At 39.3% G+C, this 21,712-nt stretch overlaps 1 protein-coding gene across 3 annotated transcripts in view; it reads right to left on the reverse strand.

Moving 5' to 3' along the window:
* TRIM55 (tripartite motif containing 55) overlaps positions 1–21,712 on the reverse strand; it is a 44,088-nt gene that overhangs the window by 17,213 nt on the left and 5,163 nt on the right. For all 3 annotated transcript variants that reach the window (XM_056110689.1, XM_056110681.1, XM_056110698.1), the window contains exons 3-8: positions 18,983–19,148; positions 17,754–17,849; positions 3,152–3,385; positions 2,606–2,628; positions 2,378–2,502; positions 686–1,008 (exon numbers count right to left, since the gene is read on the reverse strand). In XM_056110689.1, the coding sequence (XP_055966664.1) occupies positions 686–1,008; positions 2,378–2,502; positions 2,606–2,628; positions 3,152–3,385; positions 17,754–17,849; positions 18,983–19,148 (967 nt within the window). The remainder of the gene's footprint in view (positions 1–685; positions 1,009–2,377; positions 2,503–2,605; positions 2,629–3,151; positions 3,386–17,753; positions 17,850–18,982; positions 19,149–21,712) is intronic.

A 21,712-nucleotide genomic window follows, 5' to 3' on the forward strand; every position in this document is an offset into this window, starting at 1 on the left:
ACAAAGGCTTGAAAACTGGACAGTAACATCTTAGAAACAAGGTCAAACAATTGAGTAAGCATCTGTCATGAACTAATTTCCTAGAGATTTCTTTTAAAATTCTATCAACATATAATCTTGACAAACTTACACAGATACAGAGAAAAGCAGATACACAGGAAACTAGGCTTCATTTTCCGACTTAATAAAATATTTACTGTGTTTTAGGTTTAGTGAGAGGGACATAGACCAACATGATTTCTCTATTTACTTCATGTATGATATACCAAAAATTCTGATTTAAAATAACAAACATTTTAATTTCTCATTATACTTTCTATTCATCCATGTTTATGGCAGATAGTCCTCCTGATGTTGGCTTTCTATGAAGAACTTGTTACACACACACACACACACACACACACACACACACACACACGGCTTCCAAAGATAATCTCAGACTGAAGGGTGCTATTGGTGAAAAAAAAAGTATTAAATTATAGCCAATCAGTTATAACAACTATGAACCTATTGGATCACTTAGAGAATTTTCCTCCTGACTCCGGGACTTTCTGAAATCTCTTGTGGTCCATATGGACAGGTCTGGCATATAGATCCCTTTTTCTTAAGAAAGAGTGAATTGTTTACGCTTTTTAACAAAGAGACACATCTGCATCAGTTTAGGAAGGAACTTGGAGATGATTACCTGTGTCACCAGGGCATCTGCAGCAGGTGGCAGGACAAGAAGTGCCTCTGGGGAGGAAACTGGAACATTCCCTGGACCATCCTGGAGCTCTAAGGCCATCGAAGGGGTCTCCAAAACTTCCTCTGGACTTTCCTCTTCTCCCCAGGACTCTGTTATGACATTTTGTATCTCTTCTCTTTCTGCTACTTCTTCTGTTTCTTGTTGTTCTCCATCTCCATCTCCTTCTCCTCCTCCTTCTCCTCCTTCCTCTCCGTCTCCTCCTCCTCCTCCTTCTTCTCCTTCTCCTTCATCTTCTTCTCCTTCTTCTTCTTCTTCTTCCTCTTCTGGTAAGGTAATACATTTTTTATTTTTATAATTACCACTGAAATCATGAAAGCAATGAGTGGCCAGTATATATAACTCAGCTTAAGGTGAAAGATGGGAAAACCCTCTTCAACAAACACTGGTCCAAATATGCCATTCTGGACCTTATGCTTCCACTAAATGTGGACAGTATAAGTGGGGAGGTGGGCTCACCCATCAACATCATCCTGGATTCCTTCCCAGTTCAAAATACATTCCTTATCACCACCATGAGTCATCCACCTGATCCCCAATATACAGCTCCATTTTTATTCTGCACTGTCACATTTTCAAGTTCTTAAAAGTCTGAGGTTGTCACCCACTTAGTTCTGTTATATTTAAAGAAAATTTAACTCTTTACTATCTCAGAAACATACAAATTCCCACTTTTGTTTTAATTTCTTATCCATTCTATTCAGTAAATTCTAATTTTTATTTTGTTTTGGGGTCATATCAGCTGTGCTCAAGGCTTACTCCTGCCTCTGTGCTCAGAGATAATTTCTGGGAGTGCTCATATTCAGGGTTAGGAATGAAACCCAGATCAGCCACTTACAAGGCAAATACCTTATCTGCTCTTATTTCTCCAGCCCCTGAATTCTTACTTTTGACACAATGCTAACTCTTGATCTTATGAGCAATTAAAGAAGAACAATATTAAGTAACTTTAAAAATCCATCCTGAAGATTTGCTTCTAAAGTTATATCCATGGATACTGACATAGCATTATGACAATCTTAGTGGTCTGAGAATACCAAAGTTATTGTGAATTCCAAGTGTAGTATTTGCAATGATTATTAGAATAAATTTTTAGGAGTGGGATTGCTAGGTTAAATGGTATGGTGTTATAAATATTAGAGTAGATATGATTGCAGAGACCTAGTTCTATTTCCAGGTTGTGACTTCTTATTCTGTAACTTGCTATTATTCTTGCTCTCTAAAGTTTGATTAATTGGATGTGCTATAATATCTATCCAGATGTCTTCTCTATTTTATTTTTATCTTATCTTTAAACTTCCACCAGATGACAGTTTATATCAGTGTGCTAGTACCTTGCACAAGGTTAAAGTTGAGATGTCACCATCTCCATCAGTTGTGAAATATTTGACTACCGAGAGCCAATGCCCAACAATAGCACTGTAATATTCACTGCATCATACAAAGCTAAATAAATCCTGTCAACAAACTTATGATTCTGCAATGAAATAGAACTTCACTTTGGATTACGATGCTTGTAAAATTGTCAACATTAATTCTGGAGCTGATTATGAACCCCATCTTCCTCCTGCTGAATGACTTCAGCAACCTTCACACACCTGCAATTTTGGTCAAATGGTCACAAATATAACAAACCTCTGTAAAAATCAATTTCACGTATTATTTTTTCTTCTCTATTGAGGTTGACTGTGAAGTGGTTCATGTTCTCATAACCATGTTCTATTTTCTCCATCTGAAATGCCTTCGATGCTTCAGAAATTCTGCAACAAAGACAAGTTGCGACTTTTCGTCACCGTTTAAAGTCTGACAGCCTTGATAGAAATGAAAAGTATGCATTTTTTTTATAAAATGAATATTACTTACTTTTGTAACAGAGTTTTAGCATTCTGTGGAAGCAAACAAAAAACAGGCCTATTTAAATTCTTTTACAAAGATAGTGTTGAGACTTAATTCTTTTCTTTGCTGACTCTGAAGATCTTATAGCTTCCTTTTTTAAATGCCATAACTAAAATCTGTCTTATACCAGTCTCATTTTTCAGAGATATGAATATCTTAATGCTTGAAGCATATATTATTTGAAAATTATTAAACAGTCATAAAATTATGATCCAAATGTGTTTGTATTTAAGTTGTTAAAATAGATTAAATTGAAATATAATTTATATATATTATAAAATAATTCTATTTGTTATAATATATAGAGATAACCCAAAGAGCTAGTGTACATGTTATGCATGTAATTTCTATGTTCAGTTCCTGACACTGCATTGTCTCCTGAGATTGCCAGGAATAACCCCTGAGTGCCATATTGGGATATGACCTCCACCCCTGACAAGTGTAATGGCAACTTCTTTCCTATCACAAACCATTTTGGTTAATTTCCTTGGTATCAAACTGAGGCAGACTTACCTGTAAAAACACTGCCATTTCTGGTTCATCCATGAACTGGATTCCAGACTCAACCAATTTTGACACATTCTCCAAATGATCAGAATACTTTTTGATCAGGGAACGAACATGGTCCAGTTTTTCCTCTTGGGTTCGAGTAATGACTTGGGCCATTTCATTCTTTCTCTCCTCCAGGATGCCATACAGGTAATCAAACTTTTCACAGAGATCCTGCTTCTGTTTTCTGCAATATTCCTGTTAGTTGGGTTAGCTAATGTTAGGAAATTTTTGAAAAATTATCTATTTGGAGAAATAACCAGGACATTTTGGGAAATAATATTTAATTATGTAGAATATATTTTTTTCTTTTCTTTGATATGTTCTTTAGAAATAGACACACACTTCGTTGTGCTCTGAAAAATCCTGTATTTATCAAGCTTGACATTTGGTAATTCAAAAATAAAGTAAATTGACTATGTTAATCAATTATGTTTCAATCATTTATAAAGTTATAATTTTATATAAATTAGGAAAATTTGGGGTTAGATTTTAGGTCAACGTTTAGATTATAGACTTCCATTTTGCTTTGGATAATGTATGTATTGTAAGGAAAAAAAATCTCTGGTGGTTCTTGGTTTGCACCTTTCAGTCTCTGCTCCTCTTATACTGTTAAGTGTCTTAGTTTCATCCTCCTACCAAAAACTGCTTCATCTGGGGTTTCCCATTGAATCATACACACACATGCCGTAGTAAAATTTGCTTACCCCAAATGCAGTCCTTTTTCTCTTTCATGACTTCTATTCGCCAGTGAATAACACTTAACCTCCAGAACTGGTCTTCATGACCTGGTTCCAACTTTTTGCTTACATTATCCTACTTTTCTTCATCATGTATCTTGCATGAGTACAGCAAAAATTAGCACTTGGTTTCCTTGCTCATGCTCTTCCATCTAGAATATTCTTCCTCTTACAAACCCTACACTATCTTAAAGATACCATTGTTGAAAATGGCATTTCTATAAGAATTTCTTTAATTTCTATAGCTGAGTGTCATCATTTTAATCACCCCAAATCCCATAACTGTTACCTTCTGTGGTGTATGTACTTGCATACATTATTTATTAAATTCTAGCTAAGGGAAGTACTGAATCAGGTCTTTGATTCCTAAAGAGAAAAGCGGGATGGGGATTCAGGCTTGTGTAGTCTTTCTGGTACCACATGTCTCCTTTTATTACTGAGTTCATTCTTAAACCACAACTGACTTTCCATTTGGTCTGATCATGGCCTTTTGCGCTTTCAGGTTTAGTAGACTTGGTATATGATATGCCAGTTCCCTCAGACTGGCTATACCTGCATGCAGAACTTTACGCTGGAAGCTGATTTTGAACCAACCAACATGATCCAGTGCAGCTCTCCTGCCTAGAAGGGGCTTCTTGGATATCCAGCCAATTTATCTTTGAGTTTTGTATGACCATCACTACATGTTTTTTCATTTTAGTAAACTTTCTTCTCTTTGCTGTATATACTGCTTCCTTCTCTTATACAAGTTTCTTGAATCAACTATATTCTTGAAAATAGAATTTGGGTCCATATAGGACACATAGCATTCTGAACAATAAAAGTTCAGTAAATATTTGTAGAATCTATTTCTTAACAATTATGGTTCATTGCTCTTTAATTTCTCTGCTATTCTCAAAATAAGAGTTGGAGGTAGAATCACCGAAACCAAATTGTTGATTATGAAGATACTCCATATTTCTGCGAGAAATTCATTTGCTACTTTACTGTCTCCTCTAGAATACAACACAATTATCATCTTATTTTCTAACCAAATTAAAATACAAACAGGAAATGGTTCAAATCATTTTAATAATAAATGTAAATAGTGAATTATAAATAAATGTTTAATAATAATAACTTTTATCATTGACCTATCCATAGTTAACAAACTATTGGTATGTCATTTGTAAGACTCTAGGAACCCAATAATGAATTTAACACAGTTTCTTTTTTAAGGCACCAGAGGAAATTTGACTGTTCTTTTATGCAAGACACCCAAGTTTAATCCCCACCAACATATGGGCCCTAGAACACTGTGAGCAACCTCAGAGCACCTCTGAGTATGGCTCAAAAAACCATCTCTCTCTCTCTCTCTCTCTCTCTCTCTATATATATATATATATATATATATATATATATATATCTTCACCCACCCCTCTCTTAAAATTTTAGGAACCAGAAAGATAATGGACTAGACTCGTTTCTCATCACTATCATCACTACATGGACCCCTGATCACTGGTTATAAGCAGAAATCCCCAAACACTGAGCCAGAAAGAGCCCCTGAACACAGTTGGGTGTAACCCCAAACCCAAAATAAATAAATAATAAACAAGCATAGTTCCATTTTTCCAGACTCACAGTTTACCGATTTAAAAAAAGACAATGAATGAATAATATCAGAAAATATAGTAGAATTATACCTGGCCTATGTACAACAGATGTGAATACTTGTATAGAGTGGAGGATGTTTTCGGGGAATGGTTTGGGAAATTAACTGTAGAAAAGTTTCTTAAAGGATAACTACCAGAGCCCCACCATAAAGGAAAGGAGAGGAAGAAGAGGTATGAAAAGGACAAGAAAATCCAGGGTGTCTCTGCAGTTGTGAAAGTAATGAGGGTCCACATAGCATCTCCAGATACCAAAAAAAAATGATGGGCTTGCCAAATATCTATCTATTTTCAGACTTTTAACTTAAGATTTGGAGTATTTTAGGGAGCAAGAACTGAAGTCTGGGGATAAAAAAATAGTACAGTGGATAAGGCGCTTACATGCAGTTGACCTGAGTGAGATCCCCAACATTCCATATGATCCCTGAGTGGTTCCGGAGTGCAGAGCCAGGACTAAACCCTGAGCAACACTGGTATGGCTCCAAAGTAAAGCAAACCCCAAAATAAATAAATAAATAAATAATAAATAAGAGAGAAGGGAGAACTGAAAACTGAAATCTTAGGGAGCTCAGATAGAGAAGGGAGCACCAAATAAAGGGTGTTGGGAGGATTTAATACACATTACATCATTTAATTTATTTGAAGATAAGTTGTTTGCAATGACTCTGGCATGAAATAATGCCATAGTGCAAGGATGTGACCAGAAAGGGACCCTCCTTCACTGCTGGTGGGAATGCCAACTGCTTCAGCCCTTGTACCATATTGAACTTTAATGATAAAATTGCTAGTATTTTAATAACAACAACCTTTTGCTTATATTTTACACTGAGAAAATGCTAGCCCATGCATAATATATTTTTTGCATTTATTATTATTGCATTTTATTATTATTGTATTTGTAATATTGCTTGACACACTATAAGCCTTGCATCTTTTTAATTAAATATATATAAATTTCCTATTTGAATTATTTAATAGTGAAATTGTGAAACAACATGGGGGATCAGAAGTAGCTTATGCTTCAAACCACATTCCTCATTTCCACATGTAGAATCCAAAACCCAGATGTAAGTCAAGTTTCTCAAACCATTGTCAATTATTCTTAGTCCCTGACTTTAAGCCAAATCTTTGAATTTTTAGATCATTACTCCAGACATAATCAGTTGTGACATACTTTAAAGCAGCACTGCACTGTAGCACTCTCCTCCCATTGTTCATTGATTTGCTTGAGCAGGCACCAGTAACGTCTCCATTGTGAGCCTTGTTACTGTCTTTAGCATATCAAATACACTACAAAGTCACTGTCACTGTCTTCTCATTGTTCATCGATTTGCTCGAGCGGGACCAGTAACATCTCCATTTTGAGACTTGTTGTTACTATGTTTGGCATATTGAATACATCATGGGTAGCTTGCCAGGCTTTGCCGTGTGGGCGAGATACTCTCAGTAGCTTGCTGGGATCTTTGAGAGGGGTGAAGGAATCGAACCCGGCTCAGCCAGGCTGACTGTGCGCAAGACAAAGGCCCTACAGCTGTGCTATCACTCCAGCCCATACCACAAAGTGATTTTTAAAAATTTATGTGAACTGCATATGTTTCTTTGAACAAACTTAGTATGCTAGTAAACTTTTAAATCATGTGATCTCATATTGTTTTGGAATTACATTCATTAGTTCATTTCTTCAATAAAATTAGTTCATTCTTTCAAGAAAATTCACTAAATGCTAACAATGTGCCAGGCTTTATAAGGTTTTATGAAAGTCTGTCATAATTTTCTACTGTTTAGAATACTAGTAAACATAATATGCCATTTTTTAATTTTTAACAACAAAGAAAACCTTTTACTTTTTCTCTTTTTATTTAAGGATTAATGTCCTTTGAATAGAATTGTATGCAAAATATAATAAAAGTAAGACAAATTTGTTTCTGAGGCAGGGAAAATGCTAGGTTTACCCTTAAAATTTTGAAAGTAACGCTACTTCAGGAAATAAAAGAGGACATGAGAAAATGGAAAGATATCCCCTGCTCCATGGGTCAGGAGAGTTAACATTGTCAAAATGGCAACACTTCCCAAAGCATTGTACAAATTCAATGCAATCCCTATAAGGCTACCCATGACATTCTTCAAAGAAATGGAGCAAACACTCCTGACATTCATATGGAACAATAAGCCCCCACGAATAGCTAAAGCAATTCTTGGGAAAAAGAAAATGGGAGGAATCAACCTCCCTAACTTCAAACTCTACTACAAATCAGTAATAATTAAAACAGCATGGTACTGGAACAAAGGCAGAGCTGCAGACCAATGGAACAGGGTTGAATACACTGACATCTCCCCTCAATCATATGATCATCTAATCTTTGATAAAGGTGCAAGAAATGTGAAGTGGAGTAAGGAAAGCCTCTTTAACAAATTGTGCTGGCAAAACTGGACAGCTACATGCAAAAAAGTGGGCTCATATCTGTCCTTAACACCCAGTACAAAAGTAAGATCAAAATGGATTAAAGACCTCAACATCAGACCGGAAACCATAAGGTACACTGAAGACAAAGTTGGCAAAACCCTCCATGACATTGAAGCTAATGGTATCTTCAAAGATGTCACGCCACTGGCTGAGAAGTGAAAACAGAGATAGATAAATGGGACTATCTTAAACTAAGAAGCTTCTGCACCTCCAAAGAAACAGTGACCAAAATACAAAGACAGTCTACAGAATGGGAAAGGATATTCACCGAATACATATCTGACAAGGGGTTGATATCAAGGATATACAAAGTACTGGTTGAACTCCACAAGAAGAAAACATCCAACCCCATCAAAAAATGGGGCAATGAAATGAACAGAAACTTTCTCAAAGAAGAAATCCGAATGGCAAAAAAGCACATGAGAAAATGCTCTACATCATTAATCATCAGGGAAATGCAGATCAAAACCACAATGAGATACCATCTCACACCTCAGAGACTGGCCCACATCCAAAAGAACAAAAGCAACCAATGCTGGCATGGATGTGGTGAGAAAGGGACACTCCTTCACTGTTGGTGGGAATGCCGACTGGTTCAGCCCTTTTGGAAAACAGTATGGACGATTCTCAAAAAATTAGAAATTGAGCTCCCATTTGGCCCAGCAATACCACTCCTGGGAATATATCCCAGAGAGGCAAAAAAGTATAGTCGAAGTGACATCTGCACTTGTTCATTCATTGCAGCACTCTTTACAATAGCCAGAATCTGGAAAAACCTGAGTGCCTAAGAACAGATGACTGGTTAAAGAAACTTTGGTATATCTACACAATGGCGTACTATGTAGCAGTTAGAAAAGATGAAGTCATGAAATTTACATACAAGTGGTACAACATGGAAAGTATCATGCTAAGCGAAATGAGTCAGAAAGAGCGAGATAGAGACAGAAAGATTGCATTCATCTGGGGAACATAAAGCAACAAAATGGGAGACTAACACCCAGGAGTGGCTGAGATTAGTACCAGGAATTTTGCTCCATGACTTGGAAACCAGCCACACATTCTAGGGGGAAAGGAAGCTCAGATAGAGAAGAGAGCACCAAATAAAGGGTGTCTGGAGGATCCTCCCAGGATGGGAGATGCATGTTGAAAGTAGACTATGGACAGAACATGATTGCCACTCAATGCCTCTTTTGCAAACCACAGCACCCAAAAGGAGAGAGAGAACAAAAGGGAATGCCCTGACATAGAGGCAGGGTGGGATGGGGGAATGGGTGTGGGAGGGATACTGGGATCCATGGTGTTGGAAAATGAGCACTGGTGGAGGGATGGCTATTTGATCATTGTATAATTGAAACCCAAGCACAAAAATTTGTAAATATACAACTGTACCTCATGGTGTTTCACTAATAAAAATTAAATAAATAAATAAATAAATAAAATTTTGAAAGTAGTATTTATAGACTTACAAATTAATTTAAGATATTCAGGTTAACTTCATTTCAGATTCAAATAAGGAATATTCTACAAATTAAAATTATATTTTTCCCATGCTCTCTGAAATATAATCAACACATGAGAGACTCTTGGGCATCTTCCACTCTTTCTTGACTGCAAGACCTTTACAATATGATGAAAGTCAGTGAAGAACATGTTCCACAGGGGACAGGAAAAGAAAAGATGCTCTCAAAGGCCCCCTCACTACTGCTAGTGACTCTAAACTACACCGTTTATCATGGTTATGAATGGGAACCTTACAAGAACAAATGACAGGTAATTTGATAAATGGGAGCTTCTGCATTATTAACAAGTCTACAAATAGCACTTAAGAATTACTGTTACATGCAAAAGCATGGTAGTCACCATGTTTTTCTCTTCACCAAACTTCCTCACATGAAAGATTTCTACCTCCTTTTAATAGGATTTTTCACTTATTTTAGTAAAACTCCATCAAGCATAATTCCAGGTCATATGCTCTCCCTTCTCACCCTCTTCCCACCCCCATTATATGGAAAAATCAGTAAATAGATAAAACTATATACTTGGGGGATTTCAATTTTTTTTTATTTATTTATTGAATCACTGTAAGAACAGTCACAAAGCCTTTTAGTTCAAGTCTCTGTCGGTCATACAATGATCAAATACCCGTCCCTTCACCAATGCACATTTTCCACCATCAAGAACCCCAGTATACAGGATTTCAAATATTTATTTTTAAAAATATGTCCATTCCCCCCTCCCGATTTTTTAGGGATGGGGGGGGGGTTACAACTGGCGATGCTTGGGGGTTACTCCTAGCTCTGAAGTCAGAAATTACTCCTGCTCCTTGTGGTGCTCAGGACACCAACTGGAATGCCAGGGATTGAATTCAGGTCAGCTGTATGCAAGGAAAGCGCCCTACCTGCTGTATTATCTCTCCATACCAACAAAGGCAATCTTATACTGTAGCACTATAGCACTGTCATCTGTTGTTCATCAATTTGCTCGAGCAGGCCCAGTAACGTCTCAATTTCGAGACTTGTTGTTACTGTGTTTGGCATATCGAATACGTCATGGGGAGCTCGCCAGGCTTTGCCGTGCGGACGAAATACTCTGAGTAGCTTGCCAGGCTCTCCGAGTGGGGCGGAGGAATTGAACCAAGTTTGGCTGGGTCGGCTGCATGCAAGGCAAATGCCCTACCACTGCGCTACAGCTCTAGCCCTCAATCTTATACTAAAAGAGTAAAATACTGTTATATCACTATTCTGAATGATTAGATTTTTGATGGCTTGCCTTTTTCTCTTCCACTGATTACTCTCTAATGCAATCTTTTATTCATTTACTTTATTACCTAAGTTCTCTACAAAGATGTATGTTTTCCAAGAGCAGAACATTTTTCTCTTCAGTTCATTGCTATTTCTGAACATAATATGTATAGAACACAGTACAGAATACTTAAATGAAAATATGGCTTATATAATTTGACTAAATGAATAAAATATAAACTAATATCAATGGATATTTAGTCCTCACTTAAAACTTTATGTTTTTCTCTGTTCCAAAAGATTAAGCATTTAAATGGATAGCCAATATTCTTCTTCATTCGATGCTCAAAAAAAAATAAGCAAAGACAGACTGAAATTTTAGGGAAGCCATTAATTTCAGGACAGTTTATATAATAAAGGGACGGAGGAATAGCACAGCGGGTAGGGTAATTAGGCCTTGCATGCGGCCATCCCGGGGACCCGGGTTCAATTCCTCCGCCCCTCTCGGAGAGCCTGGAAAGCTACGGAGAATATCGCGCCAGCATGGCAAAGACTGGCAAGCTACCTGTGGGGTATTCGATATGCCAAAAACAGTAACAAGAAGTATCATAATGGAGACGTTACTGGTGCCTGCTCAAGCAAATTGATGAACAATGAGAGGACAGTGGACAGTTCTATATAATAAAGGATGGGATGGAGCAGAGCCAGGAGTAAGTCCTGAGCACCACTGGATGCTCAGTGGACCTCAGTCCGCCCCCCCCCAAATTAAATAATGGGATATTCTGATTGCTAAAATCCCTTCTGACTCTGCAATTTAGATAAATGCTGAGTTATTTCCGTGTCCCAGGCTATAAAATGCCTGTCAAGTTTCAGAGTGGTCATCTAGAGCACAAAGTATAACTTAGATACCCTACCCCTGCAGTCCATGTTGGAAATGTGCCAGGGTCATGAAAGAAAAAAAGAGAAGGCAATTGTGACCACCATTCTTACCATGTAAGGAGCATGACTCTGGGATCAAAATAGAGCTGAAGATAAGCTCTTGCCCCCCACTTGTCAGTGAGCAAACAACTGTGGCTCTACACAGACCATTCATATCTCCACTGCATTCCTCTAGCATTCATGAAGACACACTTGTTGGGACCTGCAGCTCTAGGTCTAAAAGCACCCAGTAAGATTTGAAATACAGAAAACTAAATTTTCTTTCATTAACCCAATTGAGGTTCCCACTCACTGCTCACTTCCACCTTCAAAAAAAAAAAGAAAAAAAGAAAGTAAAAGGCAGACAATACTAAAAAGAGAACTGGTCAAGGTAGGAAAATCCTCCCAAGGATCAAGATCAACCCTTCATTGGTGAAGCCTCATTGATAAACCCTTGTGGGAGGTCCAGGAATGCAGGCTAGATTCGAACCCTGCTCTCTAAGGAGGCTGGAGGGAAGGTAGAAAAGCTCTATGGCTCTATGCTTTCAGGCACACAGGCTGCAGTTCAGCCCTTCTGCTGCTGGTCCCGGTCCATTCTTTCATGGGTCTATAATTCAGGCTCTTTTTCACCACATGCTATAACCAACTCACTTCATATGAGTGAATACAGGAATACAGGAATACTTCTGTTGTAATTAATGAGACTTCTGATAGTCAATACTGAGGTCCTTGGCCTTAGGGGTCTTATAGGTTGATCCAGATAACTACATCCTCTGAAGACTGAGAGCCAGGTGGACCTGTGTTACCTTGGGCCCCAGAATTCTATGACAGCTGGAAGAGCGTGGCCGGAAGAGCAGCTGAGAAGTCAGTGTTGCCTGCTTTGGAGTCAGCATGTTTCATACACAGTGATGCTCAGGGGTGATGCTCAGGGCCTATTCCTGGCTCTGCACTCAGGAATTATTTCTGGTGGTACTTGGGAGACCATATAGGATGCTGGGGATTGAACACGGGTTGGCCACATGCAAGGCAAGCATCCTCCCCACTGTACTGTCAGTCCCACCCCATCCCAGCAGAGATACTTGCTTGCCTCATTTGGTTGCCAATATTTTAAATCACACAGAGGCTTTTTAGGTAAAGAACAAAGCTAATATCTACTTTCATTCAGTTTCAATTTTCCCTTCTGCAAAGGGTTGCTTCACTCTGACTTTATAATTGACCAAAATCTGGATAGTTTTATTCTGACAATATTATTCCAGATGTACCTATGGATCAAATGATTATTCACATCACTTCACATCACTAGAATAAGTGTGTCTTTTCCAGCTGACTCTGAGAATAAAATAAAGGGATATTATCAAGTCTCTGGAATGCATACCTTATCCAAATTAATTAATTAACTGATTAATTTATTTATTATAAATTAATTCTATATTTATTAAAATATACAAGTATAGAAATTAAATTTACAAAACTATACAAGTTTTCTAACAGATACAATTAATAATTTTAATTTAACAAATAAAATTAACTAACTTAATCATTAAGGACTGCACACTGTGCAGAAGGTATTATTATCCTCACAGTAGGTCGAGGAAGCTGCGGGACACAGAACTTATGCAAATTATCCAAACTTATACAGTGAAGTGGCTGAGCTGGAATCCAAACTCTAAAATCTGTTCTTTAAAGTACATGTGTTGTATAAAGAGTTATGGCTTTTATCGACATAAAAATAAAAATACACCTATTAAAAATAAAGCACATATTGCATGTCTTTAAAATTCTGATATACCTATTAAATGACTTATTCTATTCATACTTTTATTTGTAATAACATAGTAGTGTCTTGAAGCTGTTTGGCAAAGTCATTATTTTAGAAGCAGCACTGTAGCACTGTCCTCCCGTTGTTCATCGATTTGCAATGGATTGATTTTCATAGTAAACTCATAAAAGTAAAGTAAAGTAAAGTGAAGTAAAGGCCGATTTGCTCGAGCGGGCCCAGTAACGTCTCCACTAGAGACTTTGTTGTTACTGTGTTTGGCATATCGAATACGTCACGGGGAGCTTGCCAGGCTCTGCCGTGCGGGCGAGATACTCTCGGTAGCTTGCCGGGCTCTCTGAGAGGGGCGGAGGAATTGAACTTGGGTCGGCCATGTTGGCTGCGTGCAAGGCAAAGGCCCTACCGCTGTGCTATCGCTACAGCCCTTTACCTCGAGTAAACTCATTAGAGGATTTTATTAAAGTTTTCCATTTTTAGACATTGGAAATACTTGAGATCAAATATCTATCATTCATCTTCTAGTTGCTTTCCTTAAAACTGGTTAACACCGATTGAGTTCCATTTGTCAAGAGTAAGAGAAAGGAAATGTTTTATAGTAATGAGGAATGAAAGTCAAGTGTGCCGGTGAAGCAGAGAACTTCACTTCTTCCACTATACAGGCACTGCCCAGCCCTGGACAGCTCCAGGTCTGGAAAGACAAGTAAGTGCCAGACCATGCTAGGTTCTTCTCAGCCAAGAGAGCGGAACACTGAAGGCCCGTCCCCCATGTGAGCCCACAGTAAAGATTGAAGATGCCACACCTCCTTTGAACCATTCAAACTTCTCTTTTGTGATTATAGGTCTTCTCAAAGTAGCCACCTTTATCTCAGTAAGCTCACAATTTTTTTTTTTTTAGTTTTCAGTGCTACACCTGGCAGTCAGTCAGTGCTTGGGGGCTGCTTCCCAGAGGTATGGGGGCAGAGACTGTTATGCAGGGGCAGGGATGGATGGAACTTGGGTCCCCCATGTGTGAAGCATATGCCCCAGCTCTTTGAGCCATTTCCCCAGCCCTATGTGCATTACTTTTAAATGCTAAGAAGTCTACAGTCATAGCAAGAAGTCTATAGCCGGGTCTGCCCCAGCCACCCCTGCAAGGCATTACATGCAGAGGGACAAAGTTAGATAGGCATAAGGACGGGCTTCAGTCCCAAAGGGTTCATGTCAGGCCCCCAAATGAGAAGAGTTGAAATAATTAAGGAAAAACCAAGATCCCCGGGACTGCTCCATTTCCTCTCTCGGAGGTTATGTTTTTAATCAGAAAAGAATATTCTTTAACCACAGCTCCCCACGCCCTGGCCAGGTTCCACCACAGGCTTTTCAGAAAATGTTGGCGGCAGGTAGTGAGCAGAGCCATAAAGGCACATCACCACCACAGACATGATTGAAGTTCTGTGACCTGGCAGAAAGCTTGCCTGTCTGGCAAGATTGGACTATTGACTTCGAGAGAAGGCCCCTCTGCGGTTCACTGCATGCTACCTTGCAGATGGGGTATGGTGGGTCTGTAGGATTTACTGTGTATGTGACACAGGCAGAGGTCTCTCAAATGGAGGCTCTTTATAGTAAGCAAGAAATGTAACAGCAGATATCTCAGAGAGCAGATATCTGCATTGAGATAATCGCTGTGTTTTCCAGATGAGCCACCTGAATGAGGTCTGAAGGAACTGAGTTAATCTCAGCCATGGTCACTCATTATTTCTTTATTTTACTGGTGATTTTAAAAGCCCAGTCTCTTTTTAAATAAAATAAGACGCATATGAAACAAATCTAAGGAAAATATTGAAAACCATTTAACCTTGTGGTTTGGGGGTTGGCCCCTTATCAATGTATTTGTTTTTTAAAAAAATGAGTGTATACATTTTATATTATTTTGGATGCTGCTTTTTTAAAAACCTATTTCTTAAAGTAAAATACTAGCAGTTAAACAGGGAGAAAGGATGGGCACTTTCAGTCCATTTGGACACTCCAGCCAATTTGCAGTTTCATCCTAAAATCTGTAGGGAGGACTGGAGCAATAGTTCAGTGGTTAGGGCATCTGCCTTGTATGTGCCCACAGGAGCTGATCTCCAGAACCCTATAACGTCTCCAGAGCATCACTAGGAATGAGTCCTGATTCAGAGTCAGGACTCAGACCCGAGCATCGTTGGTGTGGCCCAAAAGCAAAACAAACAACAACAAGACCCAAAGAGAGTGATTACATACCCTCCTTTAGTAAGCTGCAAATACCAATAAAGGTGTGTCACTTTGAAAAATGTTTTAGTTGGTAATGATAGTGGTTATAATCCTGACCTTCAGTATCAAAAGCTTTTCCTGATATCTGCGTTAAATCCCTTCTGCGGACAACCTCCAACCTGTTCTGTCTTGTCTTGTTCTCAAGAGTGGAAGGAAAACAGTTGCTTCGGATTGCTTTCCTGTCTGGCGTCCAGGAAGAAACTCTTCACTCTGCCCTCCGTGTCCTCTGCTGTTGCTAAAATGGAGCTGGAGCCCTTTGCATTTTCCCAAAGCCAAACAAGATCCACACCTCTTTCCTATCTTCCTCCAGCCTCAAAATCTGGATGGAGTTCCGGGTGGTCCCCATCAGAAGTCTCTGACGAAGACCAGACCAAAGCCAAGGATAGACATGATCTCACTTGCCACAGCAATACACTCCTATTAATACCCCGAAGACTCAGTGTGGACAGCACACAGAGTGCTGATTCACTGCTTAATGATTAAGTTGTATCTGGTCTGGGATGTAACTAAGTGGGAAGAAAAAAGTTCAGAATGATCATTTTGGAATCTCTTTGGGCTCTTCACCAGGAAGACCACCTTCCCTAAGTAGATCCCAGATTCATCATGCCTCTTTTCAGTAATATGAGTAAGGCGAAGAAAAGAGATTTATTTTAATGCAGTGTAATCTAAAATGAGATGACTACCTCATGTTTGGGGAACTGTTCTTTGGCTTTTGATAGGATTTGCCTTTCTAATGGTAAAATAATAAGAACAAGGAATTAGTTGGGGGCACTGAGAATATGCCAGTAGTTACTGTGAAAAGCATTTTTTTAAAAAATGCTTATTTAATTTTTCACAGTAACTTTATAGCTGCTACTCAGATTGTTCCAGTTTTACAGAAAACAGATTAAACGTACATGTGAATATATCTTAAGAACAAAATGCTTAGTTTTAGAAAGCAAAAAACAGAATGAGAAACACAACACCATTTATAAAAAATCAAGACATGCTTACATAACAATTCACATTAATAGACTACCAAACATGTTAGAGTGGTTAACTATGGAAAGGAGAACAGGAGTGGGAAATGGAAATAAAAAGTGATAAGTAGGCAACAAGAGTGGTCTTATCCATGGTGATAAGGACAAGCCATAAAGTAAACAGTTTAGTTCCTTAATTCTCTGCTCCTGAGACCCAATTTTTAAAAAGACCCAACTTTTTAAAACCTAACTTTTTAATAATAACCTCAAAACTTAGAGCAGATAAATAGCAAAAAAAAAACCTGCTCTAAGGATGAAGCCAAAGACCCAAAGATCTAGACTCAAATCCAGATGTCTCTTACCTGTCCCTATGCACCGTGACTTAACTGGTTTGCGAATCTCCCAATTTTTCTCCCTTCTATGTGGTTAAATCACTTGAGACTTTAATATTTTACCTTCAGAAATTGCAGTTAATATTTTTTTGAGAAGTGGATTTATAACATTCTTACATGCCAAATCTAAGTTTGGTTAAGGTAAAGAGCCAGTGAAACATATCACACATGTATTCATTCATCAAGTTTTAACTGCATGTTCTCTGTGTGACAGGGTTGAGATGAGCAAGTGAGAACTCTGGGCTCAGTGAGTTCTCATTTTTGAAATACTTGCTAACCACACACGAAGATCTTTCTCCTTTTATTGACCTCTCTGAAGCCAGAAGCACATCTTGCTGTTAGAGGGCAGATGTACACCCTAACCTGCAGTACTGAGCACTTTGTAAGATAGGTTGTATTTCCTCAGAGAAAGTTTTGCTGTCATAGTAGACAGTCCTCATTTTCAATACTAGAAGTCTTTTAATACCCAAGAAAGATTCTGAGGAAATCTGCCTTGTTGGCACATCGATGGATTCTTTCTGTGTCAGGGAGTAAACATTTTTAGAAACGTGTGAGAAAGGAGGTCATTCAATGAGGAAAGACTGAAATATTAAAGTGAGGACAGCCAAGGTGGCGCCAAGGCAGCCACAGAGGTCCTTAGAGTGTCATGACTTACCTCAATGGTTTTGCAGGTGTCCTCCAGTTGGCTGATCACTCCCTGTACTCGATCGTTACTCCCCACAAGGATTGCAATGCCATCGCTGAGCTCAGACTAATGCAGAAAAAGAGGGTCCAGAGGTCTTAGAGATCTTCTTACTAGCACTGATTGTAATAAAATTGCCTCATAGCTGCTTAATCTAGAGTCCATGGTATCCCTGAAGAGCAACAGCAAGGCTTGGAGGAGCCTGTAAACATCCTGATCTTGTAAAGAAAATTCTGCGTGGATATGTAAATATGTCTCATTTGTAAATAAATGTCTAGGAAGAATGTTCATCATTTTCATTCTGCTATTTCCCCGACCCCGCATGGGGGATATTAGACCACAGGGATATACTCATTGGTTGTAACTGGTGTTGTCCAAAACTTTGGCCTTCAAATTTTATTTCAACTTGCATTCTCAGAGCAAAACCGTGACCAAATGAGGAATCTATGATTCATTCTAGCAGGAAGATGCTGAGATACAGATCTTCTCAAATTCTAGGTGTCTGGAATGTCTGTACCAATTGAACCAATTGGACCCCTTACTTACTCTAATTAAATGGTTAAGTTCCTACTTGCCCATTGGTGAGATCTGGTTAGTAGGCTAGTGATAAGGAGGGGGGCAGGCTGAATTTGATAAGCATTAGGGGACTGTGGCAGTGATTCTAAGGTAAGAGCCAATTTGAGAAGAAGCCAAGGTGAAAGTTTAGGAAGCCAGTTTATGCTCACCTTGGTAGCTCACTGAGGGCAATATTTTAAAATTGTTATTAATCTAAATACTTTTCTTTATTACTTATTCCACTAGGAGTAAGGGAGAAAAGACCATTGAGTGGGGTGGCAGGTACCTTTCTTTAGTAAAGTATTGTGTGCCTAGTGCAAAAAGGTATCCTTTTATTATCTATTATCCAAATTCAAGTTGTGTGAGAATAGCCTGAGCTTGGACTGGGCCCTCTAACTTTGCTGGGTCCGTAACATTTAGCGGCCTCCAAAGCCCAGGAAATCAGCAGCTCTTCTGCTCTGTGCTTTTTCCTGGCCCTCAGCTTCCCTTTCCTGCCATCCTCCACGCGTGACGCCACTTCACTGCCTGGGGTCAAGCACGGACCAGGAAGACCCTTTCTGCTCCTGCCTCCTCAGCCATGCAACACTAGCCTGCGTTCCCGCTGGCCCTTGGGAGGGGCCACAGCAGAGGTCTTTGGGCTCTGTTACCTTCTGCCTCTGGAACACGTGGGTGAGGGGCGCCACCTGGCAATCCTTGTGTGCCCCAAAGACCTTGCACAGAGAGCAGGTGGGTACTTCGCAGTTCAAACAGTAGATGTTAATGCGCTCGTCTTCGTGCTCCTCGCACATGGGCTGGTCTGATTTCTTTTCTGGTCTGGGAGAAGGCAAGGAGATAAATGGAACTGGCCCATTGGAACAGAGGAGAGGCTTAGACACATCACAACCCCCAGGTAGTGCCTGGAACCTGCTGAAGCATCTCTGCTCCGGGAGGCTCCCAAAGTCCTTCTCATGGTTCAGAGCTCAAATTCCGTTTCCCTACAGCTCAGCAGTGGAGGAGCAGGCTGACTGTAGCACAGGAACAGTTGCCGTGGTGTGAGGAGTCCCAAAGTGTCCAATTTCAAGTTGCAGAAGGTTTGAAAACCAGCTAGTGAAACTCCTGAAAGTTGAACCCTGAGCTCTGGTGTTAGGATTGTGCTCTAGCACTGTCTTTGCATGCCCCCAGGTTTCTCAAGAATCACTTTCTAAGGGCTAGAGGGATATTACAGTGAGATAGGCGTTTGCCTGCAGGCCAGGACCTGGGTTCTCTCCCCAACACTCTGAGCCCCACTAGGAGTGATCCCTGAGCTCTAAATGCCAGGAGTAAGCCCTGAGCATAACCAGGTGTGACTTCAAACCAAAATTTTTCTAAACATCATCACTTTCATGGAGCTATTGAACAGCGGGTAAGGCATTTGTCTTGTACACGGCCGACCTGGGTTTGATTCCTCTACCCCTCTCTGACAGCCAGACAAGCTACTGAGAGTAACTCGCCCACTGGGCAAAGTCTGGCAAGCTCCCCGTGACATATTCTATATGCCAAAGACAGTAACAACAAGTCTCACAATTTGTTGTGAGACATTACTGGTGCCTGCTCGAGCAAATCAATGAACAACGGGAGGACAGTGCTACAGTGCATCATTTTCCCATGTTGATTTTAAGAATTATAGGTTTAGGCAGCACCCATAAGGAGAGAACAAAAGAAACTGCCTTGCCACAGAGGGAGGTTGGGGTGGGAGATGGGTGGGGTGTGGGAGGGATACTGGGATCAGTGGTGGTGAAGAATGGGCATTGGTGAAGGGATGGGTATTTGATCATTGTATAATTGAAACCCAAGCACGAAAATTTGTAAGTCTACAACTGTACCTCACGGTGTTTTAGTAATAAAAATTTTAAAAAAGAAAAGAAAAAAAGAAAAAAAGTGTTCAACTGCTGCTTTTTTAAAAAATAAATATTGCAACATTTGAAAAAAATTATGAATTTGAAAGTTTTCCTCCTGGCTGGGAAGGGGGGTGAGGGGGAGGGTAGGAGAGGAAACTTCGGATATTGGTGATGGGAAATGTACACTGGTGAAGAGATGGGTGTTGCAACATTGTATGATCGAAACCCAATCATGAGCAACTTTGTAACTGTGTACCTCACCGTGATTGCATTTAAAAATAATAAATAAATTTCTCCTAACTTTAGGCAATGAAAAAAATTGTTATTCTGGGACATGGTGGAATCTTGAATATGTGGATCTCACACATAACTCCCAACTTTCTATTTTCTCAACAGGTCGACACCCACCCAAACTTCTACGAGTCACAGCAGGTAATACTGCGGAATTGGGCTTGCATATGTTTGTGAAATGAAAAGATAAAAGCATGAGAGAGCCAGTGACAAATTATTGCTACCAGTTGGCTGTGTATCTTGTGGAGCAATCTAACTTCACAGCATGTGTTTGTGTATTCCTATAATCACCAATGTAGATTTGCCATTGTAATCAGAATTATGCCAAATTATGGTGCATTATGCTCCTTATGGAGAGCATAGTGGGATACAGAGCCTATAATACAAAAACTTGGGATTTGATATATACTAAGTAAAGACTGCCTCAATCTAGTCTAGAAGTCCAATGCGCTATCCATTGCGCCACAGAGCCAAGCGTGTCGTACTCAATATGCCAAATACCAGTAACAATGATGGGTCTCATTCTCCTAACCCTGAAAGAGCATTGAATATGGCTCTTTTAAAATCTCAGGGCTAGAACGAAGGAGACGTTACTGGTGCCTGCTTGAGGCAATCAACAAACAACAGGATGATCCTGATCGTGATCGTGATCGTGAAGTAAATACTGAGGCTATTAAGAGATTTTTTTAAAGATATAAGCCAAAATTTTCCTTATATTCCCAAACATATTATTAGAAGTGTATCTCAGATTTGAAACTGAAATTTGAAATATTTTCAAGTTATTTTCAAAATCTTCTTTTTGAAAACTGTAGGTTTGGGTGACTTGGAGGTAAGACAGTGGTTAGGGTGCATTCTGAATATAAACCCATCCTATGTTTAATTCCAGGCACCACATGGTTATCTGAGCATCACTGGATGCAGCATTAGAAGTTTCCTATACCACCCTCATCACACACACACACACATGCACACAAACACACACACACACAAACACCAGCACTACTGAGAGTGTGGTCAAGGAGGCTCTTAGCACTGGGGTGGCTTTGGTGATCCTCGGCACCTCCCAAACAATATCATATCTGGCTGAGACTCACCAGTAACCACCCCTGCTTCCCATCCCAGAACACTGCCTTGGGAGACCAAAAGATAAATTGAAATTTTTTAATTAAAAATTTTAAAATATTTTAAACTAAATATTTTTAATGGAATGTCAAATTGATTACTATGGAC

This window comes from Sorex fumeus, unplaced genomic scaffold (assembly GCF_029834395.1).
Source record: "Sorex fumeus unplaced genomic scaffold, SorFum_2.1 ptg000002l, whole genome shotgun sequence".
Lineage (NCBI taxonomy): Eukaryota > Metazoa > Chordata > Mammalia > Eulipotyphla > Soricidae > Sorex > Sorex fumeus.